This window comes from Rasamsonia byssochlamydoides, assembly GCF_041956645.1.
Source record: "Rasamsonia byssochlamydoides strain NRRL 3658 unplaced genomic scaffold VTN77scaffold_16, whole genome shotgun sequence".
Classification (NCBI taxonomy): Eukaryota; Fungi; Ascomycota; class Eurotiomycetes; order Eurotiales; family Trichocomaceae; genus Rasamsonia; species Rasamsonia byssochlamydoides.
Window position 1 is genome coordinate 15,218 of NW_027192399.1, and position 21,411 is coordinate 36,628.

Here is a 21,411-nt window from a genome sequence, read left to right on the forward strand (position 1 = left end):
TGCTCTCATCCGGTAAAAGCAGAGCTTGATCGAACCGTCTTTTTCGGCGAATCGAGCCCCTTAACCTGCGTCATCGACGAAGGACACAAGTCCCCCGACGCAGGCGTCTCAGGCCAACTGAGCAAGTTCCGGTGGCAATACCCGATTCCCGAAGTGGTCTGTCGCCGGTCTGGTAGTTTCTCACTGTTCGCGAGTCGCAGAGCGCGAAAAGTCGAACAGCTCACGCGCGAAGGGGCGTGTGATTTCCCTGCGCCGTCGGTGTGCGAGATGCTGCTGCAGGCGTATTTCGAGTGGTTTCACCCTTGCTTTCCGATTGTTGATCGCGTCGAGATCAGTGAGTCGTGTGACAAAAAGACGATATCCGTTGCTGCTCCAGTCGATGCTGTTTATCGGCGCGAGTCTCTGTCGTGACGAGGCCTTGCGCGACGCAGGCTTCCACGATCGCTACGAGACGAAGTTCCTCTTTTACGACCGCGCGAAGGATATTTTTGACGCAGATTGCGAGACAGACTCGTTGTCGAAACTCCAGGCCTTGTTCTTGCTGAGTTTCTGGCGGAGTACCCCGAGCCATGAGAAGGATACGCGGTATTGGCTTGGAGCTGCTATCAGCCTTGCTCAAACGGGAGGGATGCATATGCTGTAAGTATGCCGTCCTTGACTTAACCTGCATAAAGTATACCGTTGACGCGCCTAGATCGAAGCTATCCCTGTTGAGTCCGAAGGAAAGAAGAGTGAGGAAACGAATATGGTGGTCACTCTACGTAGGCATTCATTCGTCCTTGAATTCAGAAGCTGGACTAGTTAACAGCTTCTAGATCCGGGATCAACAAGTCGCAGCTGCCTTTGGGCTACCCGCTCGAATCCGCGACGAAGACTGCGACATTCCAATGCCCGAAGAGAGTGATTTCGAGGAGGAGGGACCGGTTAGCAATCCTGCCATATTCGGGACACCGAGACCCGAGCACGCATTATACATGATCCAGATGACGCGACTAGCCAGGCTGCGTATGACGCCTCCTCCCATATTTAAAACAGTCACTTTGCTGATAAGACTACAGTTCGAGAAGTCGTGTGGACAGCGTACTTGCCCGGCAAGCTCCGTGCAGAACAAGGCGAGCGAGACAGACTTCGACAGCGTCTGATGCAATGGGAGGCAGAATTACCGCCGGAATTAAAGCTGCATGATGCCACCGAACGAGGGACGATGTATTTTGCCGGGATGCTGCATATGGCCTATAAGTGAGTTGCCTATCATATCTAACCTAGTTGAACTCTGACTGAAGCTGTCCAGTAATCTTTACATCCTACTCTACCGTCCATCCTACCTCGACTCGTCTGACGAAGTGAAGAGAAGGGAAGGAAAAGCTGCGCTACAAGCGGCCTGTCAAAGCACAAGGATTATCGAGGACATGCTGTTACAGAACTTAGTTCAGCACGGGCTGCTGCATCTGTGAGTGGCCAACAACATATCTACTAAGGAGAAAAAAAAAATGAACCAGCTGACACATGATGAATAAAGTATCACGCACATTTTTTCCGCTCTTTGCATCCACACAATCCATTTCTGCCGTGCAGAGGGCACGGAGAGAAAACTGGCCGAACACCGTGCCAAGCTATGCCTGCTGGGGCTGAAAGAGCTGCAAAAATCGTGGGATCTCAATTACTGGGTGCTGGAGATCTTCTTCCACTGCTTGGATGAGAGTACGGCGGAGTATCTGCAGTTGTCGGAGGAGAAGAACCCGAAGCGAGGATCGACGCCGACGAAGCAGTGGCCTCCTCGCGGCATCCAGACTACTCTTCCGGATATTAGCAACAGCACAGCAGAACTATCAACAGAGCACGCGGAACCGCAACCGCAACTGCAACCGCAACAATGCGAGGAACAACCACAGCAGCAACAACAGCAGGTATGGTCCGAGACCACCCAGCAGCCCCAGCAGCAGCAGCCATTCTCCCCTTCCAACTCCGGCAACGAAATGGGCGACATCCCCGGAATCGACCTGTCCGAACCATTCCTGTTCGAAGAGGAGTTTGCGCGGAATTTTGGCTCTTGCGCACCCCGGCTGGATTCGTTGAACTCGTCGAATCTGGATTTTCTGTACCGGTTTTTGTAAAACCCCTACTTCGTCTTATTGCTATTTTCTGGTTTGGTATGGTTGTATGAGGACATGGCTTGCTGTATTGGGGGGAATATGTGGAGATCGCATATGTATTCTGTACTCTGTTGCTGCTGCTGGCTGTTATTGATCAAGGGCTTGCTTTTATTACTGTCAAATATGTATTTATTATTCCTGAAGAGGGCGCATGTACTGCAGTAATGTACTGTAGAGAGCTTCAATCTATATACCCCGTAGGAGAATGGAAAAGTTACCAACTTCAGTCCAAGTCACCGACAACTGGAATACCATGTATGTATGTACATACATTACGTAATTACTATCCAAGTACCTACTAGCTAGGTAGATATTTGAATCGATCCAGATCTTACAACCAACGAAACAAACTTTTCCTGCAACTATAAAAGAATGAGAACAAAAGCAGTATTAATCGTCAGTTAGGTCGGGAGTGTTGTGGCTGCTGTATCAGGATTACCAAGATTACACTTAGCGGTATCGACACTCCGCTCCGCCTTGACGGGCCGAGCTAACCCGTTTTGATAGATACCGATCAACTTTTTTTTTCTTGGGCAAATATCAAATCTCCGCAACGACGACAAACTTATCACCGCCCGCGCACGAGTACGTCTTTCGTGCAAATGGGCTGGATGCCCCAGTAATTGTTTTTTTTCTTGTTAATTCTTCTCGCACATCGGTCTTCTGACAATGGCGGCCCCCGTGCTCCCTCTCCCCCAAGTCAAGCTCCCGCAGCTGCCCTCCGCCAAGTTGACGCCGGAGCAGCTCTACTGGAGGACGTTCAAGACGCCTCTGCTGATCTCCTCGCCATCGAACAATCCCATCAATTTCATCACACAGCCGTCCGCACCGTCGTCCCTCTCTGCCTTCCCCTCCGCCGCGCAGCCGCCGGATGTCTTCACCGTCACGACCGGTGCCCGCGTGCAAATATACTCGATCCGCACGAGGAAGCTCCTCAGGACGATTACGCGATTCGATGATACCGCGCGCGGAACGGATGTGCGTCCCGACGGGCGCATCATCGCCGTCGGTGACGATACCGGGACCATTCAGGTGTTCGATGTCAGTTCGCGAGCCATCTTGAAGACATGGAAGGATCACAAGCAGCCCGTGTGGGTGACGAAGTTTTCGCCGAGCGATCCGACAACGCTTTTCAGTGCGAGCGACGATCAGACCGTTCGGCTCTGGGATCTGCCCAGTGAGCACAGCGCGAGGTCGTTTGTGGGCCACACGGACTACGTGCGAAGCGGAGGATTCATGCCCGGGTCGATGGCGTCGGGCGGCATGATTGTGTCGGGCAGTTATGATCGGACGGTTAGACTGTGGGATCCGAGAGTCGACGGGCGGGCAGCGATGATCTTCAAGATGGGTGCGCCTATCGAAAGCGTGTTGCCTATGCCGTCGGGCACCACCGTGCTCGCCTCGGCAGATAATCAGATTGCCGTCCTGGATGTGGTGGCTGGAAAGCCGTTGCACCTGATCAAGAGTCACCAGAAGACCGTCACTGCACTGTCTCTTGCGTCCCACGGCGATCGACTGGTGAGTGGCGCGCTTGACGGACATCTGAAGGTGTTCGAGACGACAGGATGGAATGTGGTGGCAGGCTCCAAATACCCATCTCCGATTTTGTCTCTGCGGGTTATCACGTCGGGTCCCGAGAGGGAGGACAAACACATTGCGGTCGGTATGCAGTCTGGTTTGCTATCCATCAAGACCAGACTCTCTGGACAGCAGAAGGTTCGGGAACGGGAGCGACAGAAGGAGATGCAGGCTCTGCTGGAGGGCAAAATCGAGGAATACGACAAGAAGAAGAAGGCGAAATTACGAGGCAAAGGATGGGAGAAGCGGCTGCGCGGTCGTGATTTTATCGGCGAAGGCGTGGACATCATCATCGAGGGCCAAGACAGGAAGAAACGGAAGAAGGAACAAGGCTGGGAGCACGACCTGCGCAAGGGTCGATACGCGGCCGCGCTCGACCAGGTGCTGTCAACGACGGACAAAACAGCCCAGCTGACCCTGTTCACGGCGCTGCGCCATCGCTCCGCTCTGCGCGCGGCACTCAAGGGCCGCGACGAGGTGACGCTCCAGCCTGTGCTGAAGTGGGTGTACAAGCACATTTCGGACCCTCGCCTGGTTCCGCTGTGCGTTGAAGTCGCGATGAACGTGTTGGACATCTACTCTGGCAATCTGGGCCAGTCGGCGCAGATCGACAGTCTGGTCGAGAGGCTTCACCGGCGGGTGCGCGAGGAGGTCGAACGGGCGCAACAGGCATGGCAGACGAAGGGGATGCTCGAGATGCTGAAGGTGTCGTAAGCTTGGTATCATCTGGGGAAATAATAAAGGCTGGCCTGGATGCGTTGGAGACATATCAAGACTTAGCGCGAGGAATACAGCGCGACCAGGTCAAATAGAATGACCTGCCGGCCGTGCGAGAAATTGCCGAAGAGCGTCGATCGATTGAGTCGACACCAACCCGCGACCGCCAGAAGAAAAGACAGTCATCCGTTCAGGCCTGTGATGAAACAAGCCATCGACGAAAGGTCATGCCAGAGAACAGTCAAGCGAGGGCTCAATCGGCCCACTATGATTTTTTTTTTAAAAAAAAAGAAAGAAAAGTCGCATATTGGGTCGAAATGTTCCGGATACCCTTCTACATTAATCACTACCAGGAGCTAGGAGTTTTTGCGGTTCGAGGGCAACAACAGTATGGCATGGCATGGAAAAGTATGTACATGGCGTGCTACTCTTTTTCTCTTTATTCATTATGCATTTGTCATGTCATGTCATGTCATTAGGACTTGGGTGATTGTTTTGTTTTGTTTGTATACCTACATAAAAAGCAGGATGGGTGGGGGATCATGTGGATGTGAATGTGAATGTGAGTGTACTGTAAATGTAGATGGTCTATAGAATCTAGGGAATGATTTTATAAGACATTCGTCGTGTGTCGTGTGTAGTGTGTAGTGTATTCGAGGAGGACCTAGCATTCATGCTGTATATAACACGAAAAAAGTCCTTCCGTACCTAAATTCCTACGAATCGACGCGTATCGCCCTGCCCTATAAACAAATAAATAATACAGAAGTACTATATGTAGTCTACTACAGAGTAGAGCACCATGTATCTACACAACCAACCCATATAATATAATATCCACTAATGTAATATGTTGTGACAAGCCTTAAGTTAGACGACTGACTGACTGACTGACTCGCCTCGCTCGTCTCGCTCGTCACGATACAACCGCATCAGTCAATCTCGAAAACCCCTCCGGCGGCGGCTGCAACCAGTTCCGCTCGTCGTACGTCCACCCCTCCGCGCCCTCGATGACATGGAACGTGTATGCGAAGCGGGATTTGGCGCTGGTGTTCTTCTCGCTTTTGTGGAGGACGTTTCCGTGGATGAGCACTAGGTCGCCTGCTTTGACGGAGAGGGTCTCGAAGGATTCGTCTTCTTCGTTTACCCCTCGTCCTGGCCCTTCTGTGCTGTCTTGTGCTGCTGCTGCTTCTTCTTCTTCTTCCATCCCCCGAGGTAATCCCGGCCCGTCGTTGGCGACAAACTTCGTCCCACCCCCTTCTTCCGCGGACGCGCGCACAAACCGTCGGCGGATGTGTCCTCCCTTCCTGCCCCGATGACTCCCCTTCCACATGCCCAGTGAGGCGTTCCCGGGCCCGGCATCCTGCAGCGCGATCCACCATCCCACGGCGGACGGCGGGTTGGTGTACAGAAACTCCGAGTCCCGGTGCGGTGGCACCGCGCCCCCTATCCCGGGCTGCTTGCAGATGACCATGCTCTGGAGACAGCGCGGATCGCGGAACCCGAGCGAGGCGGCGATCGCGGCGTTACGTCGGGACAGCGTCACGCGCGCGAACGGCGGGGATTTCATATGCAGCCCGTGCCCGATCTTGTTGATCGCCAGGTGCTTCGGCTTGAGGAGGCGAGGCTGTTGTTGATTATTGTCGGGATCAGGCGGCGCCACAGCATCCGGCTCGAAAAAGAAATGGATCTTGTCCCCCGAGGAGAGGAAATACTCGTCGCCAACGTGTTTCTCTGTCTTCTTGTCGCCGTCAACATCATCCCCCGTCGTGAAGCGCGTCAGCGGATGGCTCTCGAGCGGGAAGTTATCCAGCAGATCGTGCGTCGTCGATAGCAGCGAGTGGACTTCGTCGGCGGAGAGAAAGCCTGGAATTACGAGGTAGCCGTTTTCGTGGAAGGAGTCGAGCTGCTCCTGCGTCAGGCCCTGGGCAGGAGGAGAGTCCTCCTGGCTTGTATTGGTGGGGTCCACGGCGGATGGAGCCATGTTTTTTTTTCCTCCAACGTTCCGAGCGCCTCGAGTTTGAGTCTCAGATAGACGCCTTCTGGGAATTTAATTATATCAGCATGTATGGTGTACTGAGGATGGTGGATTGTTTTGGCCCTGATTCTGTCTTGCGGTTTAGTTCTTCACACGAGGTGTTTGCTTTGAGGTTGATGGGTCACGCGAGAGAGATAAACTGCGGGGTTGGGCCGCCTCCCTTATCGATAAGCGCATTTAGTGTGTGCAAAAATTGGTGGAAACTTGGCACCCAAAGTCGCCGAAAATTGTAACTTTTGTATACGAATTCTTTGACTTTTAAACATAAATTATGAGCCCAATATTAGGATTTTCTAAAAAATAAAAAAAAAGGATATCTGGAGATAATACTATAAAGATATATATACTACTTTAAAATTGAAAAAATAAGCAAAATTTAAATTTATATGGTAATTTGAAAACTAAAGCTTTTTAAATTTTTAAAAAGATCTATACATTCTTTATACTATTATCTCCATAAATCTTTTTTTATTTTTTCTTTCGAAAACCCTCATATTGGGCTCATAATTCATGTTTAAAGTCAAAAATTTCGTATACAAAAGTTACAATTTTCTGCGACTTTGGGTGCCAAGTTTCCACCAATTTTTGCACACGCTAAATCGTCCAAATCTAACTTAATTAGGCTCGTGATACCTTAATCAGCTTCCTATATTGTAACTAGTTACTTATTCCACACGAAGTAGAAACAGGCTTTCTGAGCAATGATACTCATATCGCGCAAACGGACCATCTTGCCCATCAGAAACCCTGTTGCAGTAAAAAATAGACATTGCAAAATTCCTCTCGTATAGAACTTATAACCCATACACGAAAATATATTTCTTATCAGCATACCGCTCCGAACTAGTCCGCTCATGGTCCAGCTGCTGCTGACTCCAGCCCTGGATCTTACGCTCCTTGCTCCTATTGACAGCCCTCAGAACGAATCGATAGGACAGAAACCCGGCCATGGCAAAGATCGTCAGAGCCAAGGCGACATAGAAGGGGAGGAGATAGCGCGGTGCGTATTGCGCTTTGAAGAGCTGCGCGCCGATGACGCCTGCGAGGTTGCCGCATCCGTTTACGCCGATGACGAGGGAGCGCTTGCCTGGCTCTAGAAAGCATGTCAGTGTTTGATAGCCATAAGGTTGAATTCGTAACTCACCAGGTGTGTTTCCACTCAGCCACGCAACGATCAGAGGAGCGGAAGTATAGCTCCCTGCCAGTAGGATACACAATCCAGCGTACTTGGCGCCGTTATGCCGAACAGTGACGAGAACGATTAACCCCACCAGACAGACGAGAAGCCCAACAACTATATGATAGCCCCTTTCCTTGCTTTGCGTTGTCAGCTTCTTGCGCTGCATGAATCTTGAATATTGATGAGAGCAAACTTACTGACGATCGGAGCTCACTGCAAAGAGATACAGACCCACTGCTCCGCATACATAAGGTGGAACAGACATCTAGTTTATCGTCAGTTTGATGGTTCGACTTTAGGAAGAGTAAAGAATTCTTACTAGATTGGCGTTGAGAGAGGTATATCCCAGCCCCTTAACAACCAGAGGAAGAAAGACAGAGAACGCCTGCGCCGAGACAGACGCACAGATATTGAAGATCAAGGCGTACCACAGTTTCCAGTCTTTCGCCGTCTCTTCGATATCTCTTTTCGAGAGGCGCTCTGAAATCTTCTCTATGCCGTCTTGTCCTAAGTTATGTCGCGCGTATTGGGCGTTGTCGAGTTGCATCCTTGCAACGGCGAATTCTCTCTGGCGTCTGGTGAGAAACCAGGCCGATCCAGGACCCGTGGGTAGCCAGAACCAGGCGATGATGCCCGCGATACAGGTAGCGGACCCCTCGATCACGAAGAGGTATTGCCAACTATAGAGACTGCCACGGATGTGAAAGATGCCGTATGCTTTGATCTCAAGTCAGTTATGAATGTCCGTACTGTCGAAATTCGAGAGAAAAATCTTTGTCTCTGTTCTTTTTTTTTTCTTTTAAGAACTTACCTAGAGCACCAGAGAAAGCACCAGCAATGGCATAATTGCCATAGAACAACGCCAAGCGAACTCCCAGGTCGAAACGAGTATAGAACGTCGACAAGTAAAAACAAACCGTAGGAAAGAAGCCCGCTTCAAAAAGTCCGATCAAGAGTCTCACTGCTATCAAGGCACCTGTAAATACGGCACGTCAGTCGTCTGAAGCACAAACAGAAGGAGACGCAGTGTTGAAGTTCCTATAAAAGATGGAGGGGAGAGGAAATGAATTTACCTCGTCCCTTAATAAAAGCATGAGCGGTTGTAGTCACACCCCAACATATCTGAGAAGGCAGGACGAGTTAGTATAGCGCCAGTAATATATATGTGGACAAGAACTTGCCATAAGAATTGGTATCCAATGTTTACCCCCAATTTGACGTCCCACAGCAGACGATATAGGCTGGAAGAGCACAAAAGTAATGAAAAAGAGCGACACGGCTAGATTCAGGTCATCCGGAGTCGCGCCAATGTCCGTTGTGAAGCCTGACATCCTCAATCATTAGCAAACTAGAAATGATGATGACAAGTTCTCCCATGTTTTGGGGGAGGGGCCTCACCTTCAGTCTCCGCGTTTCCAACATTCCCTCTATCCAAGCCGCTGAAGAGATACAAGAATGACAGGAACGGGAGCATGACAATGTCCAGTTTGCGGTTCAATGCGCGGTTGAACCGTCTTTCTTCTTCTGACGTAATGAACCCGTTATGGATATCACTGCTTGGTACGCCATTATTGTGTGACGAGATGGATCCGTGGTCATCGCTGGATTTCTTTTGAAGTGTTGTCGTCGTGGCTATGGTTCGATGGTTGTTTCCTGGTGTGTCTGTAGAGGTGCGCATCTTATCCTCTTCGAACGCCATTGAGTATGTATGTATAGTTTGAAGCTAGTTGTCCAGTTGAGATCTCAAAAGCTGCCAAAAACGGTGAAGATCAGAGACAAGACAGTAATATCAGGACGGAGACCGTCACTCGGTCCTATACATCATTCAGATACAATTCACAACGAAAGTTCCAATTCGAACTCGAGATTAAGAAGAGTTCTTAAGGTCGATACTGCTGATATCTCGTGACAGTTCAACAAATCCCGGGAAACTATCAATTTGATCCAATGCTTCGACTAGCAATTGACCATTCTAGTCTTCAGCTTCAGAGTCAAGCCAGACCCGGGGAATGGAGAATCTGCACATTCTCTTCCACCAAGTTATATACCACAAACCGATCAGCAGCCATGGATGCAACAGAGAAAGATGGACTGCGGCTGAAACTGGTCATCGACAGAGGGAAAACTGTAAAAGGAATGGGTTTATCGTCTAGGTTCGCTCGTCTTGTTTCCCGTGCTAACTCCTGATTCGTTCCTCCCAAATTTCTGTACAGACTAAAGGTCGCGGCCCCCAGTCACGTGCAAGCCAGCATTGTGCTATGGCTGATGACAGAGCTGATGCTGCCTGAATAGAATAGAGGTTCTTGTCATAAAAAGGTATAACATCATAATCGTTCTTACTAGAGTGTGAGCAAACGTCATAGCTTTGTATAGATGAATGAAGCTAGCTTATGCAAGTTTCAGCTGGGGTTTCCACGTGGGACGCAGGGTCTGTACCTAAAATACTAGCACCGACCAATGGGGGCCACGGAGTCACAGAACTGTCATTTCCAAATAATGAGAGAAATGACATATCAAGGAAATACCGTCTGTGGTCATTTGACTTTGATGGCCAAATTGGTATAGCGCTTGCTGGTCCTAATTATGAGGCCCTGGAAAACGGCCCTGTCTTCGTATTCGGGCAACCGAACTTATTTCCAGGCAGATTAGTTGATGACGGCGCTGATGTAGGGGCCAAAAATTCGCCTCTTTGATTCGTTATAGTCATGGATTATATAGGATTATTAGTCCTAGACCATATCAGCCACACAGTAGACGGGTACATGACGATAGACGGAAATGTTGTCAAACAGCTTCATCAGTTCAGGTAGGATAGTCCCCAGGGGTCCAGGGAGAGTACTTTTTGTCTGAGGTTAGGACAGAATGCCCTGTGTTTGCTTGCGTAGCTTGCCATGCTGAACTGCGGTTTGGGTCCTCAGGAGAGACGGTAATTTCTGGCAGGTATGAAGTCGACAATTCCACGGCAGAGAGAACTCTGCTGCACGTAATTCGTACCAGATCGTCCCCGTCGTATCTAGAATCGCCCGAATTTTGAGAGCCACCGGTATCTGGAGAGCGAGAGGACATAAAAGTGAGCCGTCGCAATCGTTCAACGATGGAGTACAGTTCGGCAATCATCTTCGCGCAGTCCAAAGAGCATTCATTCTCGGTCTGACCTGGGTTTTTGAGATCTTGTAACAGCGTCTCGATGAGCCGAGCATCGTCTGTCCGAGCATGCTGCGGCAAGAGGAGGGCAAGTGCCAGAACGGTAGCAGCATTGAATGAGTAGTGATACCGTAGTGTCAACATCATGGCGGCAAGACGTGATTCCATTAGACCGCTTATTAATCCCGCATTGCGCCGAGCGGCATCGACACATGTACCGATCAAGGAGTCAGGAAATTGCAATCGTTGGCTGTGCGTTGCATCGACAAAATAGTATGTCAATCTCGCCTTGACGGCAAGAAATAGGAGTGGACGTGTACACAAAAGTACAAGCTGCAGTATCCAGTAAGCAGTAAAATCCACAACCTGTGTCAGAAGAGTTAAATAATGGATTTACCTGGTTATAAATCAAATGGAGAATTATTTTGTTGGGATTTTCAGCCGATGGCGACATGGTCAGCTGTACTGTGGACGGTAGAGAGTTGAGCCACTCTGACAAATTTTGCAAGCAATCATTGATATGACAGACAAAGGTGGCAAGCGGTTGTTTTCGCGAACAAGCTCCGTATATCTTCGACGAGATGTCGCCCATAATCAATGCCAGTTGTACATGAGCCCTCAGACCATCAGGTGGCGGAAGGTCATTGGCATCCTGATGTGATGCGTTAATAGAAAATGGTGCCGGATAACCGATTTAAAGCGAATTTTGGGAAAAAAAAAGGCTTTACGGGAAACTGACCTGTCCAATGGGTCTCTCGGGAAGATCAAGAATCAGGGACTCATTTGATATACTCGATGGTCTTCCTGTGAGACAGCTGAGCCAGCTAGACAAATTTCTTGTCAACAATGAGCGGACATGATGCAGGTTCCGACAACCTCACCGGTCGAGAATGAACATATTCCAGAACTCTCTCTTCTGTCTCTCGTTCGCCACCCATCCATCATGTAATCCATGAGTCATGGCGATTCTCATGGCAGCGCATATGTAAATGTACGCCGTATCTCTGCGGCCACTGCCCAGGAGATAATAGCTCATAAACGTCAACGCATGCATGTCAGTCAGTGTGGACTCGGCTAATGGGTTTCCGAGCAGCTGCTTCGCACGAGTGAAGAAAGTCTCTCCGGGGTTATGTTCACCTCGTTGTGCTGGGAAGGATTCAAATTGGCAAGCCAGCGCCAGAGTCGCGTTGAGCAGACATAAGCCCTTTGTCTGGGCTCCCCTCGAGGCTGCCGCAGCGTGTGGCAGAATTTCTCTGAGATTGCCCCAATAATAAATGCCACCACAGCCAAAGGGGTCATTCCTATCCTCTGTATAGCCCCAGAAGGCTCCCAACAAACCCGCGATTTCTTCAAATGGCGGCAACTCGAAGGGATCGATTTCATTCAATTCGATCGGCCGTGAATCATAAGTGTGAATGCGTCCCAGGAAAGATGCAAAAGACTTCTCTGGTTGACTCTCCTGTGAGCTCTGGGAGCTTCCAAGAGCCGGAAGCACCATGGCGACCAGTCCACGGAGCTGGTCAATGAAGAGGCCACCAGCGGAGGCTCCATGAAACCTCGCATAACTGTCAGAATATCTGAGGATCCGACCTTTTGGTAGGTCATGGCATTCACGCTCCTCGTATTCACCATTAGCTGATTTTTCCTTTTCCGCAGGAAGTTTGGAGACTGCCTCGCTCCATTTTTGAATGAGAGCCTCTCTTTGAGCCTCCGATGGCACGACCTCCTCAAGACAACGCTTGAGAACGGCACATTCTCTCTTCAAAGCCTCCAATTCATCCCTGCGGACATATACTCGTTCGGTCACCTCGGGGTAAATACACTCTCTGGAGTTTCGAGCACAGGCCTTGCAAGGCCGTTCACCCGTACACTTGATCCGTCGCACGTTACATGGATTGCAGCTGATCTGGTCAATGACAAGGAATTATGTTGAGTGCCAGAGGGAAACTTACGCGCACACCACGCGTTGGCGATTCGAAGGGGAAACTTTATGCCGTCGCCTGTTAGGAGGCAACCTTTGATGAATCTTATCTGATTGCGATCCTACACCTGCCGACACCTGCAGTGACGACGATTTCGTCATCTTGGAAACAACAGACACATCTTGCAAAAGCAGATTAGTATTGGCACTGCTGATCGTCCAACGCCTAGTGAGGATCCGCCGTCAGGAAAGAGGACTAAGGCATGAAATCCAGAGAGTGGCCGAGAAATGTGGCATATTGGCCGAGTTGGAGCTTCATTGAATCGTAGCCTGAGGCCCGCGTGGGAGGAGCATCGGCGTAACGTCCCAGAGAGTCACGTGCCAATATTGAGTACCTACGGAGTATACGGAGCACTGTACTGTTGAACTTGACAGGCAATAAACAGATAGTAGAACTTCAACCGGACAGCTGGAGCATTCTCCACTCGTACAAATCCAACTCTCCTATGACCCCCGTAAGATGCGTTTGACTGTTAGAAGTTTCTATCTGTAATTAAAAATTTAGCGTAAGGCCTCTTGTAATTGACTAAATCTACGCAGTACAGACCACAGCTCCCCATCATCCAGAACTCAACATATGAAGTCGAGTGCATCTAATAAATGGCGACCGCGTGCTCACATCGACTCCAAATGATCCGAAGGACTCAGTACGGAGTACCGCGTACAGGCAATCATCTATTATTACACAAAGGATGTGACCGATAAAAAGGACGGAGTACTCTGTACTCCGTCTCTTTATGGAGTACACGAGTAAGCAGTGCTATTTCTGTCCCAGTTTAGCATCTGGACACCACGAATCAGAACAGTGCATGCGGAGGACAGACAGCTGTCAGTTGCACTTACGGATAGTCGGATACACTGCGACTGGATCACAACTCTGCAACCTCCACAGTGCACATATGTGGCCCCTAGGCCAGCTCATAGTACTCCATACCGAGCACTCCGTGGTCTCTTTGTTATGGCATGTATGCGTTCTGCGGGGCAAGTGCTGCAGATGATGCTGGAAAGGGAACAGCAAGAGCGTCCCACGCGTCGTGTGGCTGGGAAATTCTAGGCCTATCGATAACGCCTCATTCCGCTGCCCGCCGCCACTATTTGCCCTGTTTCGGGCCTCGATCGTCCTTGCAGCTTTATCGGCCAGTCAGACGGAATGACCTCTGGTATCAACTCCACGATCTGAGTAGATGTGGCCGATCGGCCAATCCTCAGCAGTGCAGAGGGAACGCCAAGCCCCAGGCCACCTTGCATTGCAGCTGCAGGCAGGCAGTCCGCAGGCACATTCCGACCAGCCACACGTCGCTCTTTCCCAGCCTCTCGCCCGATTTAGGCAAACCAAAACAGCTCCCCACAGCCTTGCAGCACATCGGTCACTGGACCTCCAACTCGACTTCTCTTCCTGCAGAAGTTTGCCCGTCTTTTCGACCGAACTCATCTCTCTATTTCACTCTGCCCGCTATTCTTTATTTGCTCTTCTGCTGCAACATGCTTGATTGAATCAATCGCTCTCGATTCTGCGCAGAGTACGCTCGTTAGCAGTGCACGACATAGTTTGGAAGCCATTTCCTTAAACCAGGTCATGATCTCAGTTGCTGCGGATGCTTAGCCGAGTTGAAGCTCATCAAGACTCTGTATCCTCCATCTGAGAGAATCTTGCATTCTCTCAATCGTACTCCAATGGCATCAAAGGGTATCAAGTTGCCGCCCCACGGGCATACGGCTGGTATCTATGCAGACATGTCGGTGGATGGCCCTCCGATCGGCACCTTGGTTGCTGTGATTGACCGTGCAAAGAACTTGCCCAACCGGAAGACCTTAGGCAAGCAGAATCCTTATTGTGCTGCCCGCTTAGGCAAAGAGGCGAAGAAGACGGAAACCGATCTGAGAGGAGGGCAGACCCCAAAGTGGTATGCAGACGGACACATCTCAGGATCCTGCTTTTACGTGTGCATGCTGATCGTTATCTCCAGGGACCAGGAATTACGCTTCACAGTGCATGACTCCCCTGATTACTATCAGCTCAAAGTGTCTGTTTTCAACGATGATAAGAAGACGGATCTGATCGGCGAGACATGGATTGATCTCAAAAACCTGATTGTCCCTGGTGGTGGGCAGAGTGATAAGTGGCATGGGCTGCAGTTCAAAGGCAAATACGCGGGAGAAGTCCGCATCGAAATGACCTATTATGACACTCGACCAGAAGACGAGACCGTCGTTGAGAAAAGAAAGGAAGCTGCTGAGAAGATTCAGGCCAAGAACAGCGGGACTGCTACTGCAGGATCGTCTCTTTCGGGGCCACGAAAACCAAAGCAGGCCAAAAGACGCCCTCTGCCAGAAGATCCCACGGCTTCTTCTCCAGCCAGGCCAGAACATCCCCCGCAGTCACATCCTCCACAACCGCAACATCCTTCACAGCCGCAGCATCCTCCGGAACCGCAGCACCATCCGCAGCCGCAGGCACCAGGTCATGCCCATTCCACGCCTCCGGAGCCGGTTGGTAGTGATTATGCTCGCCCCTCATCGAAACATGGGAGACCACCGGACGTTCACGTACCCCAAATGCACGGCTCGTCACCGGCAACGCATCCACCTAGAGGCTACGATATGCCAGATGATCTGCCGAGGGAAAGGGCAAGTCTCCAAAATCGACAACCATCCGGAAACCATGTTTCATACCCTCAGGAAGTCCATGTTCCGTACCCTCAGGAAGTACGGATGGGTTCCAGAGACCAGCATATTGAGTCGTATGACCCGCCATATCTAGAGGCACGTCCAGTACATGCGGAATATGATGATGAGATCCACCAAGGCGAGCCCCACTGGCAGAGGCAGCCCATGGCGCAAGATCCATACGATTATCCACCTGAGACAGACGATGTCTACAGACGACATCCATACGAAACACCACATCGGCAGAGCCCCCATCAGGCTGCTTCTCCCGAACATGACCAGTACAATGCCGACCATGTTTCCTACGGACAGCACCATAGAAAATCTCCTCACGCACAAGCTAATGGGTATGAGTCGTCAGCCCCGGGCTTGCCTCAAGTCAGCCCTGCGTCTGCTTCTGCTGAGCAAGGTGCTCGTCGTCAATACAACACGTCCTCAATCAAGCCGGATGGATCTCGAAGTACTCGCCCACGCCGGTCCCTGGGCCGAGAAGGGGAACGCCCAACATATGCATCCATGCAGCCAACCGTCGAAGATGAACAGGAGGAAGGGTCTGCACCTCCGCCGCCACCACCCGTGCACAGATCTACATACAGCCCAGGGCATCAGCGAGCTGGACATCCTCCTCCTCCATCATCTTACAAGGCATACTCGCAAGAATATGCGCATCCACTCCCTGAATCGCAGGAACATGCTGTGCCTGCGCCAATGTCTGCTGCTGAACTGGATCTCTCCCACTCCGGCAATTCGATGTCATCTAAGATGACAAATGGCGCCCAAAAAATGCCGTATCCCCCATCTCCAACTACCAATTCATCAGCTATACCTCCAAGTCTGGTCGCAGGCTATGATGCGGCGGGTGCAGGAGCAGAGCCACCTCGTGCGATGCATGAAAGCCGCTCCGGGCGAATGCAGATCAATATGCCCTCTCCAACCGCGCAGAGGCCTTATTATTATGATGCCCCGCAACCTCAAATGCCCGCTCCATCGATGCATGCTTCTCCGGCTGCCGTGGAGGAGAGAGCCTTGGTGCGGAGGTCAAGGTCGAGGAGCCCGGACCCACGCGGAGTCCCTCATAGGAAATCCATCAGTCCCAAACCCTCACCGGTTGAGGGTCGCGATCTATCCAGCGTTCCTTTCGGTCCGGATTCCTACAACGCTTTCAACCCCAATGCGAGAAGGTCTTCATCCGGGACTGGGGACCCCAGGTCGCGATATGAGGCCCCTGACCGAGAGACGGATTCGGGAAGACAGAGCGAGACCCAAACACAGGGAGAGATCGGCCCTATCATTGGTGATGATGGCCGTATCATCGATCCTTCTGACCATCTTCCGTCTGACACCTGGGCTCCCGAACCAGAGCGGAAGACCAAGAAACCAGAGGTTATTGTTCGCTTCAAGCACCCACCACAGAATGCCCTGCAGAGTGCTCGATCGTCAGCTCGAGAGATGGGGACTTCTCAGACGATGCCCACGGCTCCGGATTCTGCTGGGCGTACTGGCAGAAATCGTCTTCAAAAGCACAACGGCCGCCCTCAGTCTTATGGACAGGTATCCAATCCAAGTTCTCAGTCGCCTCCCCATCCCAACAGTGGTCCTCACGAGTATGATAAGCAGAATGGATACGGCCATCAGAGAAATTACAGTACTCCTCCCGCCTATGGCACGTCTCAGGCCCTGCGGAGGTCCGCCTCGCCGTCCCCGAGTCGATACCCGACGTCCTCATTATATGCGCTAGAGAACACCGGTCCGCCTATCCCGACCAAGGTGCCAATTGCGCCACCTGTGAAACAGAACTATCCCGCCACAGGAATGGACGCGTTGAGCCAGGAGATGCAGTCCATCGACATTGGGTCTGTTGGATGGGACTCAGGCCGTCGGAGATATGCTCCTCGAACTACGGCTGTGGCCAGCGGTTACGCTAGGTAGCTTTTGTTCCGGAGTCTGCATGCCAAAGAATCATTTACGGCATGCAATCTTATCTGCTGATGGTTCCTCTCTTTTCTTTCAACTTGAGCAAAGGGCTTCTAGTTTGGAAACTTGCTGGCAGCCTTTTCTTAAAACCTTTTCTTTCTGGGCATAAATGGCAGTTGGCGTTCGGAGTCTACTACATTGTGAAACTGTTTGAGTTAGATGAGTTAAGGATTTCAATACTTGTTTTTCAACTGGCGTCTCGTGTCTTGGATTCCAACTCTCGGTTTTTTATATCTACATCCGCGAGCTCCCCGCTCTTGTGTCAGTAAACTTTCAAAATAGACCCCTTGACAAGCTGTGTTCCTGAGTATATCCCTCCCTCTCGACAGCTGACTGACGGATTTCTTGCAGCAGAAGAAGGAAGTCCCCCTCCCGATCACACGCTTGCTCGCTCGCGCCAAGCCACGGAGTACTCAGGAGCAAGAAGAGTACCTAGCTTCTCCACGAGGACTTTATCATCCTGGATGATACATACCTATGAGCTGCGTATAGCTCAGCGTTCCTCACCTTGTACCCGTCATCCGTATCCATTGATACTTTCCCGGGACCAACTCAGGGTCCATCCAGACAATAAAGAAGTTTGCGCATAGACCCTGACTAGCGGATAAAGCGTTCTCGGCTAGGTCGACTGGACTAAGGACAAGAATGTGAAGGAGATAGATAGAGGGATGGATAGATAGGTGGATGGATGACTTCACATGCACAGCTATATCTAAAAAAAAAAAATAAGAACATTGTACGGTACAAGAAGAGAGTCTTAGGTCATGACATTTTGTTCTTGGAATTATATGTAGGTACTCTCGAGCAGAAATAAAATGGACTATTCAGGTATCTAGGTAGGTTTGAGAGTGGATTAAGGTTCATTCTTTTTTTCTTTTTTCTAATGGTGTGATTAGTTTTGCCATCGATCGCTGCAGCTACATCCAAGGAGCTTCTCCTTGGATGTAAAACTACCTACATAACCCTCTCTCTCTCCTACGAACGATCGATCCATCAGGCTACATTTCTGGTGAATGATAGGTACACACATCTCATAATATGTCCTTTAACAACTCTTCGTCAATGAGAAGGCTCATCTATGCAGTCTCTCTCTCTCTTTTTTTTTTTCTTGCTTGCGGAGAACAGACCACAGAATGCGGGAAAGCAAGCTTCGGCGGGGATACTTCCATTGGAACGGTTCGGTTCTCTGCATGCAGATTGACAGTGAAATACTAAATCCAGTTTGACTTTATAATTTATCGTGACACTGACACCCTGCCTCCGTTGAGACAGACCGAACTTGCCCTGTTAAGCAGACCCAAGCAACTTCGGCTGCTGTTGCAATGTTACATACATAAACCTCACATGCGGTGACTCTGCGTTGGAAATAGTTCTGCTGGAGGAACTCCATTAGATATGTATCTACACGTATCTACGAAGTGACTATTATACAACATGGTTGGCATCGCCAAAATCTCATTCCAACCAGCCGGGAGAGTCGAACGACTGACGACGGGGAGTAAAACCGGGGTTCGGGGACTGTGGGCGTCGGGAGGCTATGTCGTCGGTTCCGTGGCGCTCGCCTCCGTCGGGTCGCTGCTCTATGGAAGTGATCAGGGAATGATGTCGAATCTGCTCACCGGAGAGAACTTTGGCGCGCACTTCCCTGAGGTCTACACCAATGCGAACTTCAAGGGATGGGTCGTGGCTGTCATGCAGTTGGGCGCGTGGGCTTGAGCGCTCGTAAACGGGTGGCTGGCGCAGCAGATATCGAGGAAGTATAGTTTGATGGTGGCATGTTTGGCAAGTTCAACCTTTCTATTGTATCTCCACAATCAGAGCTAACGATGTTGCATAGCTGTTTCTTCTTGGAACGTCCCTGACAGCAGCGGCTCAAAGCACCAGCTATCTCTTCGCCGCCCGAATAATCGCAGGATTTGCAATCGGCCAATGCACGCAGGTGGTTCCAATGTACCTGAGCGAGATCGCTCCCCCCGAATTTCGAGGAGGTCTGGTTTCGATCCAGCAGGTCGGAATCGTGACGGGAGTTCTGCTCGCTTTCTGGATCTGCTATGCCACCAGTTTCATTGGAGGTGAGAGCTGCAATCGTCTTGGACGCGCATCATTCGGTGGCTCCGGTTTCAATCCCTATACGGATGTCCCGGAAGTCGTGACGGGCAGAGCAGTCTCGCATGGCGGCTGCCCTTGGCTCTGCAAAATGTACCAGCGGTGCTGCTTCTGGGTGAGACATTGTGCGTCCACTTGCCAAGTAGACGCAGGGCTACGATATACTGACAAGTTATACAGTTTTCTCCCGTTCTCAACTCGTTGGCTCATGACAAACGGTCGCGAAGACGAGGCTCTTGCCATCATAGCGCGTCTTCGGCGGCTCCCGCAGGACGCTCGAATGCGCCTGTTGCAGGGTGGGTTGGTGTAGCGTTTCTCTATGTAGGCTTATGGTGCTAGTTGGTTGGTCCCGATAATCATTGATAGTGATAATGATTTTAGGTGCTTGGCGCCAGTTTCAGCTTCAGCTGGGGCCCTGTCGGATTTCTCTATTCAAGCGAAATCTTCTCGCCTGGGATCCGAAGCAAAGCGATTGGAATAGTCATATCCTGTGGATGGATGATAAACGTAAGCAAGCAAAACCTTTTTTCCGCCATGAATAGGATCAGCAGTCTCTGACTCCGCAGTTTCTCCTAGAACAAACAACCCCCAACATGTTGAAGCAGATGCGCTTCGGGACATACATCTTCTTCGCCTCGTTCTGCTTCATCATGCTCGTCTGGGTATACTTCTTCGTGCCCGAGACGCGGTACAAAACGCAGGAAGATGGATGCCATTTTCCAGGATAGCACGGGTGCAAGAGACGGGGCTAGGATGGAGCGTATCTGCGCTGAACTTGGCCTGAATAACGCGGAAATGGGAGAGACTGATTTCAGCGAGAATACGGTAGCGTCAGAGAAAAATGTCCCAAAAATAAAATCTGGAGAACAGGCTTGAAGGATAAGATTGATGTGATGATTAAGATTCAGATTCGCAAGCTCTTCTTGTCTAGAGCTCAGGTTAACATTGATATGCATGCAACTTTGACATAATTATGACCACAAAATATATACTATTTTCGAGATCGAGGGGCAGTAGCTTTTGTTTAACTCCATTCAGACCAACCCTTTTCTTTATCCTATCGGAGGACGTCAGTGGCTTTGTTTTCCCGAAAAGGAAAAAAAAAGAAAGAAAAGAAAGAAGAAAGAAAGAAAGAAAATATTATAAGCGCAGTGGCTTTCTTTCGTCCTTTTTTTTTTTAAAAAAAAAAGAAATATAAATTTGTGCAACTTCATTATTAAAGCACCCACTCATCCTACTTATATAATAAATCACTCTTCTATCAAAAATACCAGCTACAGTCATGCCTAACTAGGTAACTACACCTTGACCCGGAGGTGCGCCAGCCGAAGGTCGTTTCGTTTTATGGTTAACTTTCATATAATACACGAGCCCGTTCTCGCAGAACTTGCAGATTTTGTAAATTCATTTTTTTCAACAAATTTATGTTGGTAATAGTATTAGAAAAAATATATTTTCAATTAGAAAATTAGTGAATCTATATTTTTATATACAAATTTTATAAGGAAATTATCATAATTATCATATTTTGAAACTATAAATTTAAACCAAATTTTGTCAAAATGTTCAACTAGTAAAAATAAATAAGATAATTAAACTATAGACTTCATCGATATTTTTTTTTCAATAAAAATGTTCTTATATATTAAGAGATTAAATTATATAATTCCTATTTAAAATAATTAATATTAAGATGTTGAACTTTTTTAGATATGAATTTTAAGAAATTCTGGACTAACTTTATCCTCGAAAAAGTAGCTATTGTAGGCTTTAGGTGAACAGATTTTCTATATTAGATTGTGAAGGGCCAAAGCCTTGCTGTCTAGAAACTAGGAGCTCATAAAAAGGATTCGCTGGGGAAGGAAGAAAGGAA

At 49.7% G+C, this 21,411-nt stretch overlaps 10 protein-coding genes across 10 annotated transcripts; 6 read left to right on the forward strand and 4 right to left on the reverse strand.

The window, feature by feature from the left end:
* Positions 1 to 379: 379 nt before the first annotated feature.
* Positions 380 to 2,114, forward strand: VTN77DRAFT_2000 (uncharacterized protein; the record flags this gene model as incomplete). Its single annotated transcript, XM_069417794.1, has 6 exons — positions 380 to 639; positions 695 to 761; positions 816 to 1,005; positions 1,059 to 1,239; positions 1,292 to 1,450; positions 1,520 to 2,114. 6 exons carry the CDS (start codon positions 380 to 382, stop codon positions 2,112 to 2,114), a joined length of 1,452 nt encoding a protein of 483 aa, XP_069279480.1.
* Positions 2,115 to 2,822: 708 nt separating this feature from the next.
* On the forward strand, positions 2,823 to 4,445 carry VTN77DRAFT_2001 (uncharacterized protein; the record flags this gene model as incomplete). Its single annotated transcript, XM_069417795.1, has 1 exon — positions 2,823 to 4,445. One exon carries the CDS (start codon positions 2,823 to 2,825, stop codon positions 4,443 to 4,445), a length of 1,623 nt encoding a protein of 540 aa, XP_069279481.1.
* Positions 4,446 to 5,364: 919 nt separating this feature from the next.
* VTN77DRAFT_2002 (uncharacterized protein) lies at positions 5,365 to 6,432 on the reverse strand (the record flags this gene model as incomplete). Its single annotated transcript, XM_069417796.1, has 1 exon — positions 5,365 to 6,432. One exon carries the CDS (start codon positions 6,430 to 6,432, stop codon positions 5,365 to 5,367), a length of 1,068 nt encoding a protein of 355 aa, XP_069279482.1.
* An 848-nt stretch (positions 6,433 to 7,280) lies between these two features.
* On the reverse strand, positions 7,281 to 9,344 carry VTN77DRAFT_2003 (uncharacterized protein; the record flags this gene model as incomplete). Its single annotated transcript, XM_069417797.1, has 8 exons — positions 7,281 to 7,579; positions 7,631 to 7,803; positions 7,864 to 7,931; positions 7,986 to 8,383; positions 8,478 to 8,642; positions 8,740 to 8,788; positions 8,848 to 8,990; positions 9,065 to 9,344. 8 exons carry the CDS (start codon positions 9,342 to 9,344, stop codon positions 7,281 to 7,283), a joined length of 1,575 nt encoding a protein of 524 aa, XP_069279483.1.
* A 578-nt stretch (positions 9,345 to 9,922) lies between these two features.
* Positions 9,923 to 10,178, reverse strand: VTN77DRAFT_2004 (uncharacterized protein; the record flags this gene model as incomplete). The annotated part of the gene is made up of 2 exons (XM_069417798.1): positions 9,923 to 10,053; positions 10,103 to 10,178. The coding sequence occupies 2 exons, from the start codon at positions 10,176 to 10,178 to the stop codon at positions 9,923 to 9,925; spliced, it is 207 nt and encodes a 68-aa protein (XP_069279484.1).
* Positions 10,179 to 10,376: 198 nt separating this feature from the next.
* Positions 10,377 to 12,893, reverse strand: VTN77DRAFT_2005 (uncharacterized protein; the record flags this gene model as incomplete). The annotated part of the gene is made up of 6 exons (XM_069417799.1): positions 10,377 to 10,395; positions 10,506 to 11,143; positions 11,208 to 11,462; positions 11,550 to 11,634; positions 11,692 to 12,711; positions 12,763 to 12,893. 6 exons carry the CDS (start codon positions 12,891 to 12,893, stop codon positions 10,377 to 10,379), a joined length of 2,148 nt encoding a protein of 715 aa, XP_069279485.1.
* Positions 12,894 to 13,754: 861 nt separating this feature from the next.
* Positions 13,755 to 14,394, forward strand: VTN77DRAFT_2006 (uncharacterized protein; the record flags this gene model as incomplete). Its single annotated transcript, XM_069417800.1, has 2 exons — positions 13,755 to 14,086; positions 14,133 to 14,394. The coding sequence occupies 2 exons, from the start codon at positions 13,755 to 13,757 to the stop codon at positions 14,392 to 14,394; spliced, it is 594 nt and encodes a 197-aa protein (XP_069279486.1).
* A 71-nt stretch (positions 14,395 to 14,465) lies between these two features.
* VTN77DRAFT_2007 (uncharacterized protein) lies at positions 14,466 to 17,387 on the forward strand (the record flags this gene model as incomplete). Its single annotated transcript, XM_069417801.1, has 2 exons — positions 14,466 to 14,695; positions 14,759 to 17,387. 2 exons carry the CDS (start codon positions 14,466 to 14,468, stop codon positions 17,385 to 17,387), a joined length of 2,859 nt encoding a protein of 952 aa, XP_069279487.1.
* A 41-nt stretch (positions 17,388 to 17,428) lies between these two features.
* On the forward strand, positions 17,429 to 18,022 carry VTN77DRAFT_2008 (uncharacterized protein; the record flags this gene model as incomplete). Its single annotated transcript, XM_069417802.1, has 2 exons — positions 17,429 to 17,693; positions 17,784 to 18,022. 2 exons carry the CDS (start codon positions 17,429 to 17,431, stop codon positions 18,020 to 18,022), a joined length of 504 nt encoding a protein of 167 aa, XP_069279488.1.
* Positions 18,023 to 19,909: 1,887 nt separating this feature from the next.
* Positions 19,910 to 20,266, forward strand: VTN77DRAFT_2009 (uncharacterized protein; the record flags this gene model as incomplete). The annotated part of the gene is made up of 2 exons (XM_069417803.1): positions 19,910 to 20,045; positions 20,115 to 20,266. The coding sequence occupies 2 exons, from the start codon at positions 19,910 to 19,912 to the stop codon at positions 20,264 to 20,266; spliced, it is 288 nt and encodes a 95-aa protein (XP_069279489.1).
* Positions 20,267 to 21,411: the final 1,145 nt, after the last annotated feature.